Raw genomic sequence first — 20,446 nt, 5'->3', positions numbered from 1 at the left:
TGGAAGGACTTACTGGTAGATAAAACATTAGAGAGGTTATTATACGATACCCTTATATACTTATACATAGTTATCATGTCACCTCTTAAGCGCCTCTTCTCCAGTGTAAACAAACCCAACTTGGCCAGTCTTTCTTCATAACTGAGACTTTCCATACCCTTTACCAACTTAGTTGCCCTTCTCTGGACCCTCTCTAACTCAATCATGTCCCATTTAAGCACTGGAGACCAAAACTGAACAGCATATTCTAGATGGGGCCTTACCAGCGCTCTGTAAAGGGGAAGAATAATCCCCTCCTCCCGTGAATCTATACCCCTTTTAATACAGCTCAAAACCTTGTTTACCATTGCAGCTGCTGCCTGGCATTGCTTGCTACAGCCAAGTTTATTATCTACAAGGACTCCAAGGTCCTTCTCCATTATGGATTTGCCTAGTGAAGTCCCATTAAGGGTATAAGTGGCTGCATATTTTTACATCCCAGGTGCATGACCTTACATTTATCCACATTAAATCTCATCTGCCACTTAGCCGCCCAGATTGCCAGTTGGTCAAGATCCTGCTGCAAGGATGCCACATCCTGGATATAATTGACTGGTCTGCAGAGTTTTGTGTCATCTGCAAACATTGATACATTACTCATAATACCCTCCCCTAAGTCATTTATGAACAAGTTAAACAAAAGTGGACCCAGTACAGAACCCTGAGGGACCCCACTGAGAACCTTACTCCAAGTAGAGGATGTACCTTTAACAACCACCCTCTGTACCCGATCCTGTAGCCAGTTTTCTATCCATGTGCAAATGACTTCACTAAGACCAATAGACCTTAGTTTAGAAAGCAGTCGTTTGTGGGGAACGGTATCAAATGCTTTGGCAAAATCCAAATAGATTATATCTACTGCATCCCCACTGTCCAGCTTCTTACTTACCTCATCATAAAAAGCAATTAAATTGGTCTGACATGACCTGTCCTTCATAAAGCCATGCTGATTACTGCTCATAATGGCATTCCCCACTACATAATTTTGTATGTGATCCCTTAACAAGCCTTCAAATAACTTGCCCACCACGGATGTCAAACTTACAGGTCTATAATTGCCAGGCTGAGATCTTACTCCCTTTTTAAATATAGGAATGACATTCGCCTTCTTCCAATCCCTTGGTACCATACCTGATGAAAGCGAGTCTGAGAATATCAGAAACAAGGGCCACTGTAAATCTGCCCCTAGCTCTCTCAGTACCCGAGGGTGTATTCCATCTGGCCCAGGTGCCTTGTTCATATTTATCTTGTGTAACCCTTTAAGCACCATATCCTGTGTCAACCACTGCGTAGTTGGAGCTGAGGCAACAGTGCAGCCCTCTGGCTCCTCTACTGTATACACAGAAGAAAAGAACTGGTTAAGCACATCTGCCTTTTCTGTATCCGCTGTAACCATATTGTTACTATAACTCAATGGGGCCACACCCTCAACCTGCATCTTTTTACTATTAATATACTTAAAAAACTTTTTGGGGTTAGTCTTGGCCTCGGCCGCGATGCGCTCCTCATTTTCTATCTTTGCCTTCTGGATTGCTGTTTTACAACACTTGTTATAGTGTTTATAATCATTAAACGCAGCTACTGTCCCCTCTGACTTATATTTTTTAAAAGCTTTCCTTTTTTTCCCTATTAACTTCTTTACCTCAGAGTTAAGCCACATGGGGTGATTCTTAACACTTCTACTTTTTCTTATTAATGGAATAAATTGAGAACAGTAATGATTTAATATCATTTTAAATGACAACCATTTCTGCTCTGTGTTTTTATCAGAAAACATAATGCCCCAATCTATGCCCTGAAGCGCTGCCCTTAAGGAGCTAAAATTTGCCTTCCTAAAATTCAGTGTCTTTGTTGCCCCCGTGTAAATTTGTTTCCTGCACCAAACATCAAATGAAATAACATTATGGTCACTATTACCCAGGGGTTCAACCACTTGCACATTTGCTATACGTTCTGGGTCATTAGAGATCACTAGATCTAGTATAGCATTGTTCCTGGTTGGCTCCTCAACAACCTGTGACATAAAGTTGTCATGCAGCAAGTTTATAAACGTGTTCCCATTTACTGTCCTGGCAGTACTATTGCCCCAGTCAATATCAGGGTAATTAAAATCCCCCATTATTATCACTTGCCCCAAACTAGCCTTTTTTTTTTGCAACAGGAGCTGAGCCTCCTCCTCACTTACATTAGGGGGTCTATAGCATACCCCTACAATTAATTTGGTAGATTCCTTACCAACTGTGAGCAGCTCAACCCATAAGGATTCAGCTCTCTCTGTTACCCCCATCACTTCCTCTTTAATATTTGCTTTTAATTCCTGCTTAAAGGACATGTCAACCCCAAAAATAATGTTTTGCATAATGAAAGAAAACATAATTCTAAGCAACTTTCCAATATGAAATAATTAAAAATTTGTAGCGCTTTAAACGTTATTTGTAAATGTAATTGCTATTGAAAGCAGCATTTGCTGAACTCCTGGTTGTTACATTTTAAACAATGTTTCAAAGGTCTTGCTTCTCCAGCAATACAGGTCTGTCATGCTGCTGCCTTGTGTTACAATGTTTCAACAGTCAGAGCCACCAGGGCAGAGAATATAAAAGGACAGTCAAGCACTGCTTCTAATAGCAATTATAAATACAAATAACTCAAAAACCATTACAAACTTGTAACAAATGTATATTGCAAAGCTGCTTAGAATTTTGGTTTCTTTTATTAGGCAAAAAATTATATTTTGAGTTGCCTTGTCCTTTAACAAACAGACACACTCCTCCTCCTTCTATTGCCCCTGTCCCTCCGAAACAATGTGTAACCCCCAATATTAACTGCCCAGTCATGAGACTCATTCAACCAAGTTTCAGCAACACCAATCACGTCATATTTCCGCTCCAACGCCAGTACCTCCAGCTCTCCCATTTTACCAGTCAGACTCCTTGCATTAGTAAACATACATTTAATACTAGTACCAGCGTGAGAATGTATCTTTATTTTTTTCTCTTGTTATCTGTGTTGGAATTGTTATGTTTTGGTGGTTCTTAAGGCTAGTGATATGTTATGTCCTTTTATTGGTAAAATGTTATGTCCATTTTATTGGTGCTGGCCACACTCATTGCAATTCTGTTAAATGGCATTTCCGTTTTGGTATTATTGTATACAGTAGGGCACTGTGCCACAAGTATTGTCATTGATCCATCACCTTGCTTGATGGTTAGCTCAATGACAGACTGTATCTGGCATTATATGTGTTTTACAAGTAGTATCCATAGCACCTTTCCACAAGGATTACTGATGAAAGCAGTATGTATGTGAGTGTATAGATTGGTAGGTGTGGGTTAGGTGTGCTGGGTTTACTTGGATGGGTTGAACTTGATGGACACTGGTCTTTTTTCAACCCTATGTAACTATGAAAGGATGCTGGAATATGGCCTGCCTACCACTACAGCCCTTTGCAAACATCTAAATGTCAAAAGGCGCTCTTGTCGTTAGGGTACATTATGAACCCATAGGTATAGTTACCCCAGTACTGTAATGTCCATCAAGCTTGAACCCAGAACCTCTGGCCTTGGCTTATAATCAGGGCCTCTATCATATGGCCCCATACAACCAATTAAGCAGGGCCTATTCCTCAGGGGCATACAGTTATTAGCTCACAGGTCACCTGTGCCACCTGGATGGTTGGCTCTGAAAACAAGTAAAATGGGCACCACTGCAAAAAAAAATGCCCCTCACATGCACAGCCATGTCCTAATTATCACTAAACTCCTCCTGGATTCATACAGACTTTTCCATATCCCTACAATTCCTATTTCTGACCTGCAAATCTCACCTTGGGGTTCCTCTTTGCCATGTGGCTCCTGAATACAGTACCCCCTGTTCCCCTATAATGGTAGCCCTGCTTTATAATACCTATAGGATGTGAAACTGGATACATCATTGCCAAAAGACTGCATATTTATAAAAAAAAAACACTGTATTCACATACAAAAGTGGCATCACAGAATTCCTAGACTGCATTCAAAATTAATACATCTTTGTAGGTGGGGAAGCTAAGCAAGAGTCTGTAAGAGTTTGTTGCACTGGCTAATCAACAATTTAGTGTCATCTACAAATATTGAATTTTGTGACATAGTATAAATGGCTTTCTGAACTTCAGGAAACTATATAATTATGGAGATTATTAGAGTACTTGTATGGGAGTTGAAAACCACCTCAAGCCACACAATTAGAATTGCATGCACTGGTGAATTTACAATAAATTACCAAGAGAACTCTTGTTCCCTTTTAATGATAATCTCTGCAGCAGGCTGTGTAAATCATGCTTATTTTACTACTTCTCTTGTAAAAATATAATAGGTTTCAAAAACATGGCAGCACTATTATATTTAACAGCATGGGCAACAGTTATCAATCTCAGTTTTGTTTGCTGCAACATAAAAACATTTAAATACATTATTCCTTTTTTTTTTTTTCATTTTATTTAAAAAAATAAATAAATAATTAACCCCCACCCTGTAGTTTTCCATTTTTGCCAGTTTTAAATAAACCACCTGTACCAAGCCCTAAATAGAATATATTTTGTCATTAAAGCAATACTGTTTAGTATTCATTGCCCCTAATTTAAATTCAGTATTCATTATTGGGATCAATGCTGTCACAGGGTTTAATCCATAAATTGTTATTTTGCAAGCGTGCTAGGCTTACTGTAATGTTCGGAGGAAACAAGAGATATGGGCAGGCAAACTGTGAAAAACATGCAGAAAATAATACAACGCTGATAAAAGTTTTTCTTCTTGTGAGAATCTACAAAGCTAACTAACAGGGTGGTCTAAATTAGATCCTTACTGCTAAGTATTGCAAATAGGCACCTCCTTGGTTCAGGGACCTGTATAAAGCACCAACACCCTCTTCTTATATTTCACTCATTTCAGTCAACATTTAACATCATTATAGCAACTAGATTAGAACTAGAATTCACTGGTGAAGTACAGGGAAAGAATCTGAAGGCTGTAATGAAAAATTTAGAGTAGCCATGTTAATAAGCATAATGATTGATTATAGATGTGATTGGGGTCTAAATGATGTGTACTTTCATTTTTAATCAAACATGTAATGAAAATTCAGAATTTCTTTGTAAAAACTTTGCAGTAATTCTAGGCAGTGAGTTGGGCTTCTTTCTGAGCTTGGGATATATACCTTCTAGGTCTTTAATAATACTTTGTAATTTCCCACGTATCTTAATCTGGGGTGTGATACTTGCACAATATTTTTTTAAAACCGAAAATGACATCTTCTAGTTCTGGGTCATGGTCATGCAACTGAAAAAGTCTACCATATAATTTCGAACCTAATAAGAACAGGAGAGAATGGGTTTGCATTGTGCTGCTTGCATGAAAATGAGAGCACAATACCCAGTCATATTTTGTTATATATGGTAAACTCGTTCAAATAAAAAAACTTGAATACCTTAAACTATCTAATTTTCAAACTCAATATACAGTATAAACTCGAATATAAACCGAGTTCTTAGCACCCAAAATGTGCTGAAAAATTAACCCTCAGCTTATACTCAAGTTCCTCCAGCTAGCACCCTCTGCTACCTGATATCCCACTGCCACTGCCCCCGCCAACCCCGGACCCCATGTGCGCTCTTCTGTGCGCCGCTCCTTCCTGACTCCTTGCTCTGCCCCCGGCATGACGTCACACGCTACCTACATGTCAATCCTGGCTTGCAGAGCTACAGTGTACATTTGATCATTGGGATCTATGGAACATGCACTATTAGTATAAAAACTGAAAAAGTAAGTTTTATACTTTTATCAGCTAGGTTACTCCATTTAGAATACAGAGCTTTGATTTCTTAGAACCCGGGGCAAAGAATTAAAAGACAGAGATTATTCTTTCAAGTGATTTGATCATGCATAGAAAATTATGTTGAATAAATGGCTTTCTGTATAAAATAATAATATACATATTTGTATAGAATTACATCAAATATTGCCTGTGTCACTATGCAGAGGTGCTGATAGTGAAGGTTCATTTAGGTTTGCTATTTTGCATGGCCTATTTAGAGGGCATACTGTTCACTGTGCATTATAAACATACAGTCTCTTTTGAATCCCTCAGCATTCCTATTGATGGTCTCCAGAAGATGGGCCTAGCTATATTAGAAGTGAAGTGCTGCTTAACCCATGCACAAAGTGATCTGGTCACTACAGATTGTCTCATGGGGCAGACTTTAGTGACCTCTGCTGTATTTGTTCAGTAAGATTGACAGATCCTAATTTTATTGGTATTTATTTTGATTATTGAAACTTAGCAGAAGCTGCTGCATTTCCCACCCTAGGCTTATACTCGAGTCAATAGGTTTTTCCAGTTTCTCTTAGGTAAAATTAGGTACCTCGGCTTATATTTGGAACAGCTTATACTCGAGTATATATACGGTATTTGAATATCTCGAATTGAAAATGTGGCTTGATTCCCATTGACTTGATTTTAGCTGCCAAATTTTTACATTTCAGTTTTCAGGGCTTTTGCACTTAAGAAATAACACTTTATAAATAAATAACAGACATTTATGTTTTTGAAACATAACTCGAATTTTAGCACAAAAACTCAAATCGTGAAAAAAATTCAAATTGAAACGTTAATTTATCACCCCCTAAGCCTAAATTCCCTTTCTCAGCCATGGAATAAAATGCACTAGTAGAATCAATAGCACTGTCAGTTGTGGATTTTTGCTGACTAATGCTGACTGATGGGACTAATGAAGGCCACGAGGGAAAACAGATCAGGATCACAGTGTAAATAGACAAACTAGTACTTAGAACATGCCTGGGCTTGCAGCAATAAAAAATACATATTTTGTATTATTTCACTTATTTTTGTGAGCTGTTCCTCCTTGTATAACTCTCCAGCTCTGGTCAAAGAGTACATTTTTCAGTGTCTCTTTTTTTATACAAACATACAGTGTGGTACTGATTGCATCTCTTGGTTGGATTACATCAACCAATCATCCATCTCTTAGGCTATACACATTTTTTAAAACTTATCTTCTCTTAGTGGACATCAAAAAATGAAAAATGACACAAAGTTCTGCTTACAATAAAATAGTTCTTAAACTCTGCAATATGAGGAAGCCCATATTAGGGCTTGGGATTACTATTAAGCTTACTAAGCTCCAGAAAGAAAGACCTGCTCCATTAAAGCAGACCTATACATTCAGGATAGGACCACTCAGGCTGCCCTAGTAGATCCTGGGTCCTTGTAACTATTAGCTGTATGTTGTTCTGGCCACAAAACAAAATCATGTCTGTGGTTTGTGGCTGGAGTGAGGTCTGTCTGCTTCAGACACAGCAAGAGCAAAGCTGCTTAGAAGAATCTCATTGTAAGTATTAGGGAAAATATATATATTATTTGCAATTTCTGTAATTTCTGGTTCAGTCACTAGGTGGTGCTTTTGGGAAGGCGGGTGGCCCCAGGGTAATCTATAAAAGAGGAATTAAAGTGAGCCACTTACAATTTGGCCGAGAAGAAAAAGCATAGTGCCTGATGCTAGGGAGCCTGAGGAGTGAGTAGGTGAGATTGTGATAGGGTAGATTTGGTTGGAGCTCACTTCATGTAGTGAAAGTCAGTTGCAGTTGAGGCTCCAGCGAGGAAGAAGTGCAGAGCAGTCTAGGTTCTAGAGCTGTTGCTTGTGTCCCATTCACTTTAATGAGACTCAGCAGTGGCAGATTCTGGTGTTCCTCCACCAACTGGAATGAAGAATGAAGAATATAATTAAAGATCTATTGATCTACATTGTAGGTTGGGGGCCCTGTGCTGCCTTACCTTGTCTGGTGTCACTTCAATGGTAGCACAAGCACACAAAGGAGCAGTAGGTTCGAACAGAAATCCAACCACGTAGTGTTTATGGGGTATGACAGTACATATCTTTTCATTGTTATGTAAATTGTTTAGAGGTATGCTTTTTATGTCATAACCAGGGAGTAATCAAAACAGTTATATGTTCTTTAAATTACTAGGCATTAAACCAGGCACAATTTTCAATTTTGCTAGACTAACTACTATGGGGTATGGTTCTCTACTCATAAACAGAAAAATGTAGTAAAACCTGTAACCTGAAATTAGGGAAAGCTTTTCATGCTGTGAAAGTGTCTGTGACAACGGTTCTTTATGACTTTTTTCTTTTGGTCCTTATATGACATTATAAACAATATTTATTATTCCTCATATAACCCTCAGTTTATTTCAAGTAGCGCATTTGCCCCTTTTAATGTGAGGCACAGGATAGAGGGTTTGATTGCATTTTGTTAGCTGGATTATAAAAGCTGTTATAAAAACTGTTCTTGCTGCATTTACTGATTCTATCTGGTCCTTGCCTCTTATTTATAATGCATCATAAAGTTAACTTTAGTGCTTTTGATCCCCTGTGAGTTTTTATGTACAGTTAAGGCTAGATATAAATTAGTAGCTAGCCCTTCCATTCAAATTACTGTTTAGTTTCAGTTATTTTGAAGGAATATGTCTTTTATGGCAAGATAACTTTGAAACTGGGGTTTGAAGTACATGTGAAAATAAACAAATGGTATTTTATGTATGTATATCCATATCTATCTCTATAAATCTCTATCTACACACACATAACTACACATAGATAACTGGGCAGCAAACTGGAAAATGAGGTTCAATGTTGATAAGTGCAAAGTTATGCACTTTGGTAGAAATAATATAAACGCAAACTATCTACTGAATGGTAGTGTGTTGGGGGTATCCTTAATGGAGAAGGATCTAGGGGTTTTTGTTGATAACAAGTTGTCTAATTCCAGGCAGTGTCATTCTGTGGCTACTAAAGCAAATAAAGTGCTGTCTTGTATAAAAAAGGGCATTGACTCAAGGGATGAGAACATAATTTTGCCCCTTTATAGGTCCCTGGTAAGGCCTCACCTTGAGTATGCAGTGCAGTTTTGGGCTCCAGTCCTTAAGAAGGATATTAATGAGCTGGAGAGAGTGCAGAGACGTGCAACTAAACTGGTTAAGGGGATGGAAGATTTAAACTATGAGGTGAGACTGTCGAGGTTGGGGTTGTTTTCTCTGGAAAAGAGGCGCTTGCGAGGGGACATGATTACTCTGTACAAGTACATTAGAGGGGATTATAGGCAGTTGGGGGATGTTCTTTTTTCCCATAAAAACAATCAACGCACCAGAGGTCACCCCTTTAGATTAGAGGAACGGAGCTTCCATTTGAAGCAGCGTAGGTGGTTTTTCACGGTGAGGGCAGTGAGGTTATGGAATGCCCTTCCTAGTGATGTGGTAATGGCAGATTCTGTTAATGCCTTTAAGAGGGGCCTGGATGAGTTCTTGATCAATCAGAATATCCAAGGCTATTGTGATACTAATATCTACAGTTAGTACTAGTGGTTGTATTTATAGTTTATGTATGTGAGTATAGATTGGTAGGTGTGGGTTAGGTGTGCTGGGTTTACTTGGATGGGTTGAACTTGATGGACACAGGTCTTTTTTCAACCCTATGTAACTATGTAACTATGTAACTATGTAACATACAGTGTATATATATTTCCCAGGGTGCTACAGACATGTGACCTGCGCTCTGATAAACTTCAGTCACACTTTACTGCTGTGCTGCAAGTTAGAGTGATATCAACCCCTACCTTTCCTCCTCTAGCAGCGGATCAGCAGAACAATGGGAATGTAGCAAGATAGCAGCTCCCAGAAGATATCCGAAAAGCACTCAATAGTATAGAAATCCAAGTCTGGCTTGGGACTACTCAAGTTACATGGGAGTAGGAGAAACAATAGGTTATCTGAAAGCAGTGTGTGTAGCGCTGGCTCTTTTTGAAGGCTCAGGCACAATGCACTGAGATGGCTGCCTACACAACAATATTACAGCTAAAAATATATATTAGTTGGTTCAAAAATAAATTTTTAAATGGTAGAGTGAATGTAATTTAGAAATAAAGCATAAAGACTAGCAATCCTGGGTCTACTCTGAGTAAAGTTAGTTAGTTCTACCACCTCAAGAGTTACACTGCCAAAGAAATGCATTACACGCACAAAATTGTTGTGTTTTAATTCACCACACATCACCAGGCTTTGACGTGTAAAGAAAAGGCATATATAGAAATTATGTTTTTCCTGTAATTCTGTAAAAATTGTCTATATTGGAAATAGCTATAATAGATCCCATACCTGTACTGTATAAAGGTCTGATAGATTCATGGCAAGAGAGAGAACCAGGCTTGAGTAGGCTTCCCTAGTAGTAATGAGCGAATCTGTCCAATTTCAGTTGACCTTACAATTTGCGAAACTGGTGAAAAATTGAAAAAACAGTGAAAAACTAGCAAATTGCAGCTACCACATAATTTTTGGCGCAAGCAACTTTTTTTGACACACCATGCTGGGCGAAAAAAATGCTCATCACTATTTTCTAATATCCCTCTCTCTCTTTCTTCTCTCTCTCTCTCTCTATATATATATACTGTATATATAGCAATAAATATTCCGTTACCGGCACACCCTTAAAATGTCTCAAAATTTTATTTGACATATTAGGGTTGATTTACTAAAGTGCGTTAAAACTAGCGCTATTTATAGCATGTGTTAAAAATTTTATTGCGTCGAATTTTTCGCGTCTTAACGCACGATTCACTAAAAGGAAATTTGCGTTAATTTAAACGGGATGCTGTTTGCGTTATTTAAGTCGTGAAGACTATTTTTGTGCGCTATTTGATGCAATGCGCGCTAATTAACGTTGTGCGCGCTAATTAACGCACCTACGCTACTTATCGCATGCACGCCGTATTAGCCATACAAAGCATTACGTTCGTAAAACTACTTTTTTTTTTTAATTTCCCTGCAAACTGGAGGCTGCATCACTCTAGGGCCAACACATACTTGAATAAATGCCACTGCAAAGTCCATATTGTGTTGCCAAAAGCTCATGAACTATACTTTTCTATAATTACCGCCTGCTCCAAGTAGGTGTTCATTTTCGCATAGAGTAATGCCATATTTAGCGCGTCTAAGTGTTTGTGAATCATGCGTAAGTATGTGTGTATATATATATATATATATATATATATATATATATACACACACACACATACACATAGGGGCACATTTACTAACCCACGAACGGGCCGAATGTGTCCGATTGCGTTTTTTTCGTAATGATCGGTAATTTTGCGATTTTTTTCGGCGTCTTTATGACTTTTTCGTATTTTTTGCGATTTTGTTCGGCGTCTTTACGATTTTTGCGTAAAAACGCGAGTTTTTCGGCGTCTTTACGATTTTTGCGTAAAAACGCGAGTTTTTCGTAGCCATTACGAAAGTTGCGCAAAGTCGCGATTTTTTCGTAGCGTTAAAACTTGCGCGAAACGTTGCGCCTTTTAACGCTACGAAAAAGGCGCGACTTTGCTTGCAAGTGTTAACGCTACGACAAAATCGCGACTTTGCGCAACTTTCGTAAAGACGCCGAAAAACTCGCGTTTTTACGCAAAAATCGTAAAGACGCCGAAAAACTCGCGTTTTTACGCAAAAAACGTAAAGACGCCGAAAAAATTGCAAAAAATACGAAAAAGTCGCAAAATGTTCGTTTCCAATCGGAATTTTTCCAATTCGGATTCGAAATCGTGTCTTAGTAAATCAGCCCCATAGACTTTCATCTTATTTATAACCTTTTTATGGTGGGCCTATTTGAAGAAAATAATTGAAAAGGGAAAGAGGATTCATTGCATAACTTTAAATAAATCAAATTCCACATGTGGTAACTTTCTTTTCATGTACTTATTATAGTACTGACAACCCATCTATCTAGGAACCCCAGAGTATTTTTCTAAGCTTGAGGAAGCTTTAAAATGACAGAGACTTCATCTTGCAGATTAGGATAACTGAGCTGACCGAGCCTCATCTCATCAATTGAGCTGATCTTGTTTCCTCTTGTGGCCACACAATGCTGCCTCCTTTTCATTGAAAGTAACAGTTCATTTCTCAAAAGGACCTTCTCCAGCAGTGGGCTGGAGGAAAAATATTGTTTAGAAGTCAGTATATTTTAAGAAATATCAGTGTGCTTCTCAAGACCTCTCTTTTAAGCCGAATGCTACACAGTATAGGCTCTATGATGGCTATCAGTCAATACATTTCTGATCCTGCCCTTTTGCCCATGGGCATGTAATGTAATAGATGATCAGTAAGAGATGTTACATTGTTGCTATGGGTTAGTAGATCTGGTAGAATTTTTTTTTTTTTTTAATTTCATCACTCCAGCAGACAATTTTGGATGTTCACATCCATCCCACTCAAGCTTGACTGTTTTAGCCACCCATGTTTCAGTGTGGGTAATTGAACTGAATTTCCTTTTATAAGTGTCATGCAGCAGCCCCACCCGCAAACCAAGATCATGCAGTTCACCAATAAAAATTACCCTGTTGTGCAGCCTGGCCGCTCCATGTGTAATTGTGTATATTGTATGATTGTACAGCGCTGCGTACATTTGTAGCGCTTTATAAATCAAGTTATACATACATACATACATGTGTAACTGGCCTAATAATGCTTAAACACCATTGTGTATAGCACGACAAACAAATGTGTGCAGAGAATGGTTTTTCAATAGTTTAAACACAAAATTAGCAATATAGTGACAGAAATATTTCTATACAGGTATGGGACCTATTATCCAGAATGCTCAGGACCTGTGGCTTTCTTCATAAGGGGTCTTTCCATAATTAGGATCTCCATAAAACAGTAATTAAACCCAATAGGATTGCTTTGTTTCCGATAAGGATTAATTATATTTTAGTTGCGATCAAGTACAAGTAAAATTTGTAATTACTTATTTGAAATGGAGTCTATGGGAACTGGCCTTTCCATAATTGGGAGCTTTCTGGGTGGCATGTTTTTTGAAAAACAGATCCCATACCTGTATTATATAATCCTCTTTAGAGGAAAAAGTGATTTAAGAGAAAGGAAAACCAAATATAACATTTTGTATAATGCAAGCATACTATGTTATAAACAACTTTCCAATATGGTAATATTCCAATATGTAAATTAAATATATCAATGATTTTAAAGTTTTTTGTAAAGATAATTCCTACTGAAAGCAGGATCTGTACCCTGACTACATATATCATTAAATCAAGCAATAATCATCTTTCCTGCAGCCACGTTTCTATTTCCCATGATACCTTGTAAACGTCTTATTTAAAGTAGAAGAAAATTTACAATCACTAGAGCCAAAATATTAGTCACCACCCAGTGATTGTAATCGCTTGGAGATTGGAGACTGCTAAAAATAATTAAAAAATAAAGCCTATAAGAATGTTTTACCACCAACACTGACTCATGCAGCTTAGGTACTGTTTTATTATTACATTATTGTTGTTATTACATTTAATTTTAAAAAATTTTTTTAAAAAAAATAGAACTGTATGCTTGAAATGGGCTCTATGGAAGGTTGCCTTTCTATAATTTTGTGCTATCTAGATTTTCGAATAAGGGATCTAGATTTCAGAATGAGGGATCCCATACCTATAGTAGTTACTTACATTCAGGACATTGCAATGAAAACAACATAAAAGCATACATATCATATTGAACATAAAGCAAACATTACATTTCTAAAGAAAAAGTTTAGGAGCTTGGAAATTGCTTTACCCATGGATATTTTCATCCTCCAACAGTACTCAGTTGTGGCCTGTGTCCACCTAATTCAAATATGTGGGGCAGGAGGGGGGGCATAACTTATTGCCTCTGCCCGAATGCAGACAGCCCTGTATTCATGTGGGCAGCCGCAGGTCTCTGTACTCAGGATTTAGCCTTTTTTTGGCACTTTGCATCCTTTCTTCCAGTTTGCTAATTAGCCTTAAAAGCTTTAGAAAAAGAGAAAGGCAGGTAAGAACAGAACATTTAAGAGAAGAACAAAAACCAGCTTTGAGGGAGTACCCAAAAGAGGGAGGAAGACAATGAGAGGAAAAGAGAGCAGTAGAAGAACTTTAATGGGGTGAACATAACTGCAGTGGACAGTATTGGGAAACTGAATTGTGAAAAAACAAAGAGCTGAACAGATGGAAAATGAAACAAAACCAAGGCAATTTCCTCTGTGCAATTAACAAACCACACTTGCTGATCCACAGTTGAAAGATAATAATGCTAGGAGTTCAGCTTTATTTTTCCATTATCCTTTTATCTTAGAACTAATGTTTTTCGTATTATGTTTTGTGTTATTCTACTGCAGGATGGTTGGATACTATAAAGATCACTGGTCCTGTGAAAGATGACTTTTATTATTAAAAACTAATGCAACATTGCAGTGCTTGGCATGGAATATGTCTGAAAGAAGAACCTACTTATCTGTGACAAATTTGAGAAATAACAGTTTGCTGATATTCTGTATAAAATACAGTAATGGGATTTAATCAGAGCAGCCATCTCCTTGCTTTGCTTATAATAAGGCCTCATAGTAAAAGGTTACTGAAATTATCTAGTCAAGGTTGTGGGCTTTACAATGGTTAAACCTGTCTTGGATAATTGTCAATAATAGATACCACCACTGTGGGTATTATGCGTGTTCTGTTTAAAGAGTAAGCCTGATCAATATTCTTTATCCAGTGTTCTATTTATAAGGCTCTGTAGATGTAATCAGCCAGAGATAAAGTATGCGGTTTTATACAGAATATATGGTACACTTGGCTTTAAAGATTTTATTGGCAACAATTTATTCTCATGTGATAACATGAAAAGATTTTGTCAAGCAAGTTTTTCCATGTTTTATGAATATAGATTCATATAACATGGAAAAACCTCACTTGCTTGACAAAATAATTTTTTCAGCATGATACACTGCTAGAATTCTGGGTAAATATTTTGGCCATAGGTTATAATAGTTTTTCCACCTCAGAGCTGCCATATACTTTTAAATCTGCACCTCAGTGATTATATTTTAGTACAGGTATGGGATCTGTTATCCAGAAACCCGATATCCAGAAAGCTCAGAATTACGGAAAGCCTATCTCCCATAGACTCCATTTTAATCAAATAATTCAGATTTTTAAAATTGATTTCCTTTTTCTCTGTAAAAATAAAATAGTGCTTTGTATTTGATCCCAACTAAGATATAATTAACCTTTACTGGATGCAAAATAATCCTATTTAATCCTGTTTAATTAATGTTTTATTGATTTTTTTATTAGACTTAAGGTATGAAGAACCAAATTATGGAAAGACCCCTTATCCGGAATACCTTTGGTCCCGAGCATTCTGGATAACGTGTCCTATACCTGTAATTCAGTTTTAAACCAACATTATACTGCAGTTATAGATATTGATATTATAGATATATTTTATAGATTTTTATCATTTCTTATTTCAAAGGAATTCCCACGTCTTAACAATTTAATTGTTTAGTAAATGAAAGTATCCTTCGTGCTAACATGATCAGCTGGACCATTGTTTATATGGAGCCAATGCACAATATTTAATTTTATTTCTGCAGAGGAGGGAGAAGGGCAGCTGCCTTTGACATCAGTATTAAAACATATACAGGTATGGGATCCATTATCCAGAACCCGTTATCCATAAAGCTCACATTTACTTTTTCTAGGTAGAAAGCAGTACCTTGTACTTGATCCCAACTAATGTATATTTAATCCTTACTGAAGGCAAAACAACCCTTTTGGGTTTATTTACTGTTTAAATGATTTTTTAACAGACTTAGGGGCACATTTACTAATCCACGAATCCGAATGGGAAAAATTTGGATTGGAAACGAACATTTTGCGACTTTTTCGTATTTTTTGGGATTTTTTTCATCGCCGTTACGACTTTTTCGTAAATTGTCGCGACTTTTTCGTAGCCGTTACGATTTGCGCGAATTGTTTCGACTTTTTCGTAGCCGTTACGATTTGCTCGTATATTTAGCTTTTTTTTTTGTTTGTTTTTCGTATTGAGCGCTCGTAAACGGCGGGCAAACCTTTCAGACTTTGCATGATTTTGGAAGCCTCCCACAGGACTCAATGGCACTCTGCAGCTCCAACCTGGGCCAAGGAAAGTCATGATACTGAAGCTTGAATGAATCCGAAACTTTCGTACTCGGCGCGAAGGCTACGAAAAAGTAGCGACAATTCGCGCAAGTCGTAACGGCTATGAAAAAGTCATGACAATTTACGAAAAAATCGCAAAATACCGATCATTACGAAAAAAAAACATTCGGACGCTTTTCGGACGTTCGTGGATTAGTAAATGTGCCCCTTAGTATAAGTATAGAGATCAATATTACGGAAAGATCTCTTATCTGGAAACCCCTATGATTTTTCTAGATAACAGGTCCCAGACTTGTATTCGATTTGGCAAGTATGGCTGCCTGTGAATAACCTATACCCATATGTTAAATTGAGCATTTTTGGTAGTGTAAATTATACAGTATTGTTAGATATTAAGCATTACTGGCATGGGATACCTAATTATAGTGCTTTGTACATTGTATAAGAATATGCTTTTATTCTTTGTTTTCTATGTAAATGGTAAGCAACTTATGCTCTTGATCATTTACTGATATAAACCCAGACTGCAACGAATGCCTTATACTTATTTTTGACAAATAACTTTCATTATATTTGCTTGTAGTTTATGAAATATAAATCTTTAATACTTTGCTCCTCAACCCAACACTTCTTAACTTCCATTCTGAGTGTCAGTGGTGCATGCAAATTGCTGATTCATGCAGGGATCAGCCAGTAAGAGCAGGGGAAATCTATTTGTTATTTGCAGCTGGAAAAACACTTAGGTTGAGGAACTCAGTAATAAATAAAAACATTAAAGGCTCTTTATTTGATTTATTAAACATCCATTACAGTTTAGTTTATATTAAAAACAATAATATTTAAAATAGCAATGTTTATGATACCTGTTCTGCTCTATCACAAAAAGAGTGTATTTCTGTTCTAGAAATTGAAGAGAACTGGGTGTGTAAGGATAAAACTATTTCCCGTCTAGCAAAAAGTCTTTTTTTTTAATTAGCATATTTGGCTTTATTAGTCAGATTTTCAAAAACAATGTCTAACAGGTGTACACATACTATCCCAGGCACCCCCTGGGCTTTGCTAATCTTAGTTTAGAGGAAAGGCTAGAATTGTAGGTGAACTCTGTATAGAGTCAGGGTTAAGCATTGCAAGCAGCACCGGATTTCTAATTTGCACGCCTCAAGGCTGCCCCCATTCTGCTCCCACCCCGCACATGTGTGAACCCCCCCCCCCTGCAAGTGCGCATGCGTAAACTCCCATATGGAGCAGTGGGAAAAGGCTGCGGCCTAAGTTTGTGCTGCCCTAGGCCTGGGCCTTTGCAAGTTATTCAAGTGTATACCAGAAGGCATGAAGAATAAAAGCCCCTAAAAAGGAGAGTGAATGGGAGGATTAATATGATCAAATATGCTGAAATTTAAACCACAAAACAACTGGGGCCTCATTTACAGATGGAGGGGCAAAATACAAAAACAGGTGCACTGCCTGTGTCCGGTAGCACTATATCCATGAGGGGTGGCCTGGAAGTAGGCACGGATGCCTTCTACCTCCTACCAACTCCTAACTTGCCGGTGATTGAGATGCACATGGTAAGGTGGCCATACATGGGCAGTCCTTCAGACTGATTCGGCAGCCTATCTGCCTGTGTATTGGGACCACTGAGAGGCCTGCCCGACCAATATTTGGCTGAAAATTGACCATGTGTCGATCGGCAGGTTTGATTTTCCCGTCAGATCAGGAACTGTATCGACTCATTGAAGTGGTCTCACTCTGACAGCTCCCAGTCTCATTGTTGTAATCTTATCATTTGGCTCGATAGTCTCCTCGAATATCTCAGGTGGGCATATTAGGGAAAATATCCACTCATTTGGCGAACTGGCCAAACAAGCGGATCTTAAAGTGTATGGCCACCTTTAGGGTGTGGGCCAGTGTACAAAGGAGCTCTTTCGTTTTTCCTGCCTGCAATGCACTTAGCACTTTACCCTGGAGTTTATATTAGCTATTAGGCGCAGAGCCCAGATTTCCTGGACTCAAATGCTTTCTGAATTACACTACACACACACAAGGGCTGCAATTGTGTGCGCCAAGAGCTCATCCATCTGGGCCATTGCTAAATGACCCCTTCAGTGTGCATTGGTTATTAGACAATAAAATATGTAAAGGTAGTTACAAAAAGAGAATATTATTTATTTTATTGGTGGATCTGTGTCTGCAGTAGACAAGGAATGTACATAGACTGACTACTGCACTGCAGAAGGCTAATTGGCCTTTTAACACCCTCAAGGAGATAACTGTGGTCAGTGCTGGACCAAGGCAACTGGGCGCCCTAGTGCATGATGCTCGCACACAGGGTGGCAGGGTCGCTGCAGTGGGGGAAAGGGTTCGGAACTAGGGGTAGGTAAAAGAAGAGGTACCTGCCGTGCGCCCCCCCACCGTTGCACCCTAGGCAGGTGCCTATTCTGCCTACTCCTAGTTCCAGCCCTGACTGTGGTCCCTCAAATAGTTTACTTAAAGAGCTATGTTAATGTAGGAGACTGCCTTAGAAGAATATTTAAGAACAGAAGATCTTTCTATGGCAACTCTGGCTCTATGCTATACTGCTCTAGGGGCATATTACTATATCCTTTGCCAGGCCAGTTAGTTATAAAGAGTGGGTTGACTGATCTTGCTTCTGTTAGCAAAACTAAAAATGAAATACCTTCCACTGGAAACATGTAGAATTTGCTGTACAATACTTCAAGACAGCTAATTAAATTTAGCTACAGATACAAGCGAAAAAGTGAATTGCTGTATAACGACATATGCAGCACAGTGCAGCAGTCTATGCTGCCCTTAAATGTAAAATTAATGAATAATTTATTACTTTAAACATTTATCTTTTTTATGGTTTCCAATTTATATTTAAATGTTACTGTGAAACAGGTTTGTTAGAAGCAACTTTATCTGTATTTGCAATGGCTGCATTGCAGCAGCTGCTTTATATACTTCAATTTCCCAGAATGCATCGGGCCCTCAGATAGTAGTCCCAGGGGTCAGTATCAATTTTTGACAGAACAAACCCTGAAGGGAATCTCTACATCTTTTACATACATGTATACAACTACTGTATCAGAGCAGCCATCAAGAGGGTATAGGTGGCACAGCTGTAGAAACACTATATTGAGTATCGTTAAGTTTGACACAGGGGGGCCTACATTTAGCAGGTGCATGGGGCCCCAGTATACAGGCAAAACTGGGGTGGAGTTTTTGATGAAGCTTTAACTGCTACATACAGTGTTGCTGCAGGTATAATTTCCTTTAGAGCATAAAAAAATTACATATTTTAAATAAATACAGGATTTCATTTCTGGCTTACAATGTTCTAATATCCTTTTTTTATTCTTTTTGTTTTTACAGGGAGATGCTGCTCTCTGTGGCTCTCGGCCAAGTATTATCCTTACTTATTTGTGGCATCAGACTAACCAGCAAGTACTTGTCAGAGGATTTTCATGCCAATACACCGCTCTTCCAGAGTTTCCTCAATTATATCTTACTGTTCTTGGTGTACACTACCACATTGGCTGTGAGACAAGGTAAGCAGGGATCACTCTGGAAACAAATTGCATGCAGTTGTACCATAACTTGGCCTAAATATGACTGTAAGCATCTCTAATATATTAGCTGATCAACACTGAAAACATTGCTATTTTGTAAGCTGATCAGTTTTTGATAATATCATCAGGGTTATATTTAATTGATTCCAGATATTAAGTAGATTGCCAATATATGTATGGGACCTGTTATCCAGAACGTTTGGGATGTGGGATTTTCCAGATAAGGGGTCCTTCCATATTTTTGGATCTCCATACTTTGTCTACTCAAAATGTAGGCTTTGTTTTGCCTCCATTGAGGATTAATTATATCTTAGTTGGGATCAAGTACAAGCTACTGTTTTATTATTACAGAGAAAAAGGAAATCACTTTTAAAAATCAGAACTATTTGGGAGATGAACTTTTGGTAATTCAGAGCTTTCTGGATAATGGGTTTCCATATAATAGATCCCATGCCTGTATATTGTGAATTCAGTGGACCCCAGCTTGAATCCTCATGTGCCAGGTTTGTGGCTTATAAAGTTACAGATTATGTAGATTTAAAGGGGATATACAACCAAAATACAAACTTGTTTTGCATAATTAAAGAAAATGTCATGATAAACAACCTTCTAATATAGAAATTTCACTGTTTTAAGAGTCGGAGCTAGCCATACAGTGCTTTTAGCAATTACATTTACAAATAACTTTAACCCACTGACGTTTTTAAAGTATGTTAACAAGTTGCTTAGAATTATATTTTCCTTCATTATGGCAAAAAAAAAAAAAAAAAGTTTTTGGGGAGT

At 37.9% G+C, this 20,446-nt stretch overlaps 1 protein-coding gene across 1 annotated transcript in view; it reads left to right on the top strand.

Annotated features, from left to right (window-relative positions):
- The window catches only part of slc35f1 (solute carrier family 35 member F1), a 202,905-nt gene that overhangs the window by 110,762 nt on the left and 71,697 nt on the right, over positions 1-20,446 (top strand). Inside the window, 1 exon segment of the mRNA XM_018094310.2 lies at positions 19,467-19,642. Within this exon segment, the coding sequence (XP_017949799.2) occupies positions 19,467-19,642 (176 nt within the window).

This window comes from Xenopus tropicalis, chromosome 5 (genome assembly GCF_000004195.4).
Source record: "Xenopus tropicalis strain Nigerian chromosome 5, UCB_Xtro_10.0, whole genome shotgun sequence".
In the NCBI taxonomy this organism is placed as follows: domain Eukaryota; kingdom Metazoa; phylum Chordata; class Amphibia; order Anura; family Pipidae; genus Xenopus; species Xenopus tropicalis.
This window is presented reverse-complemented; position numbering and strand designations above follow the sequence as displayed.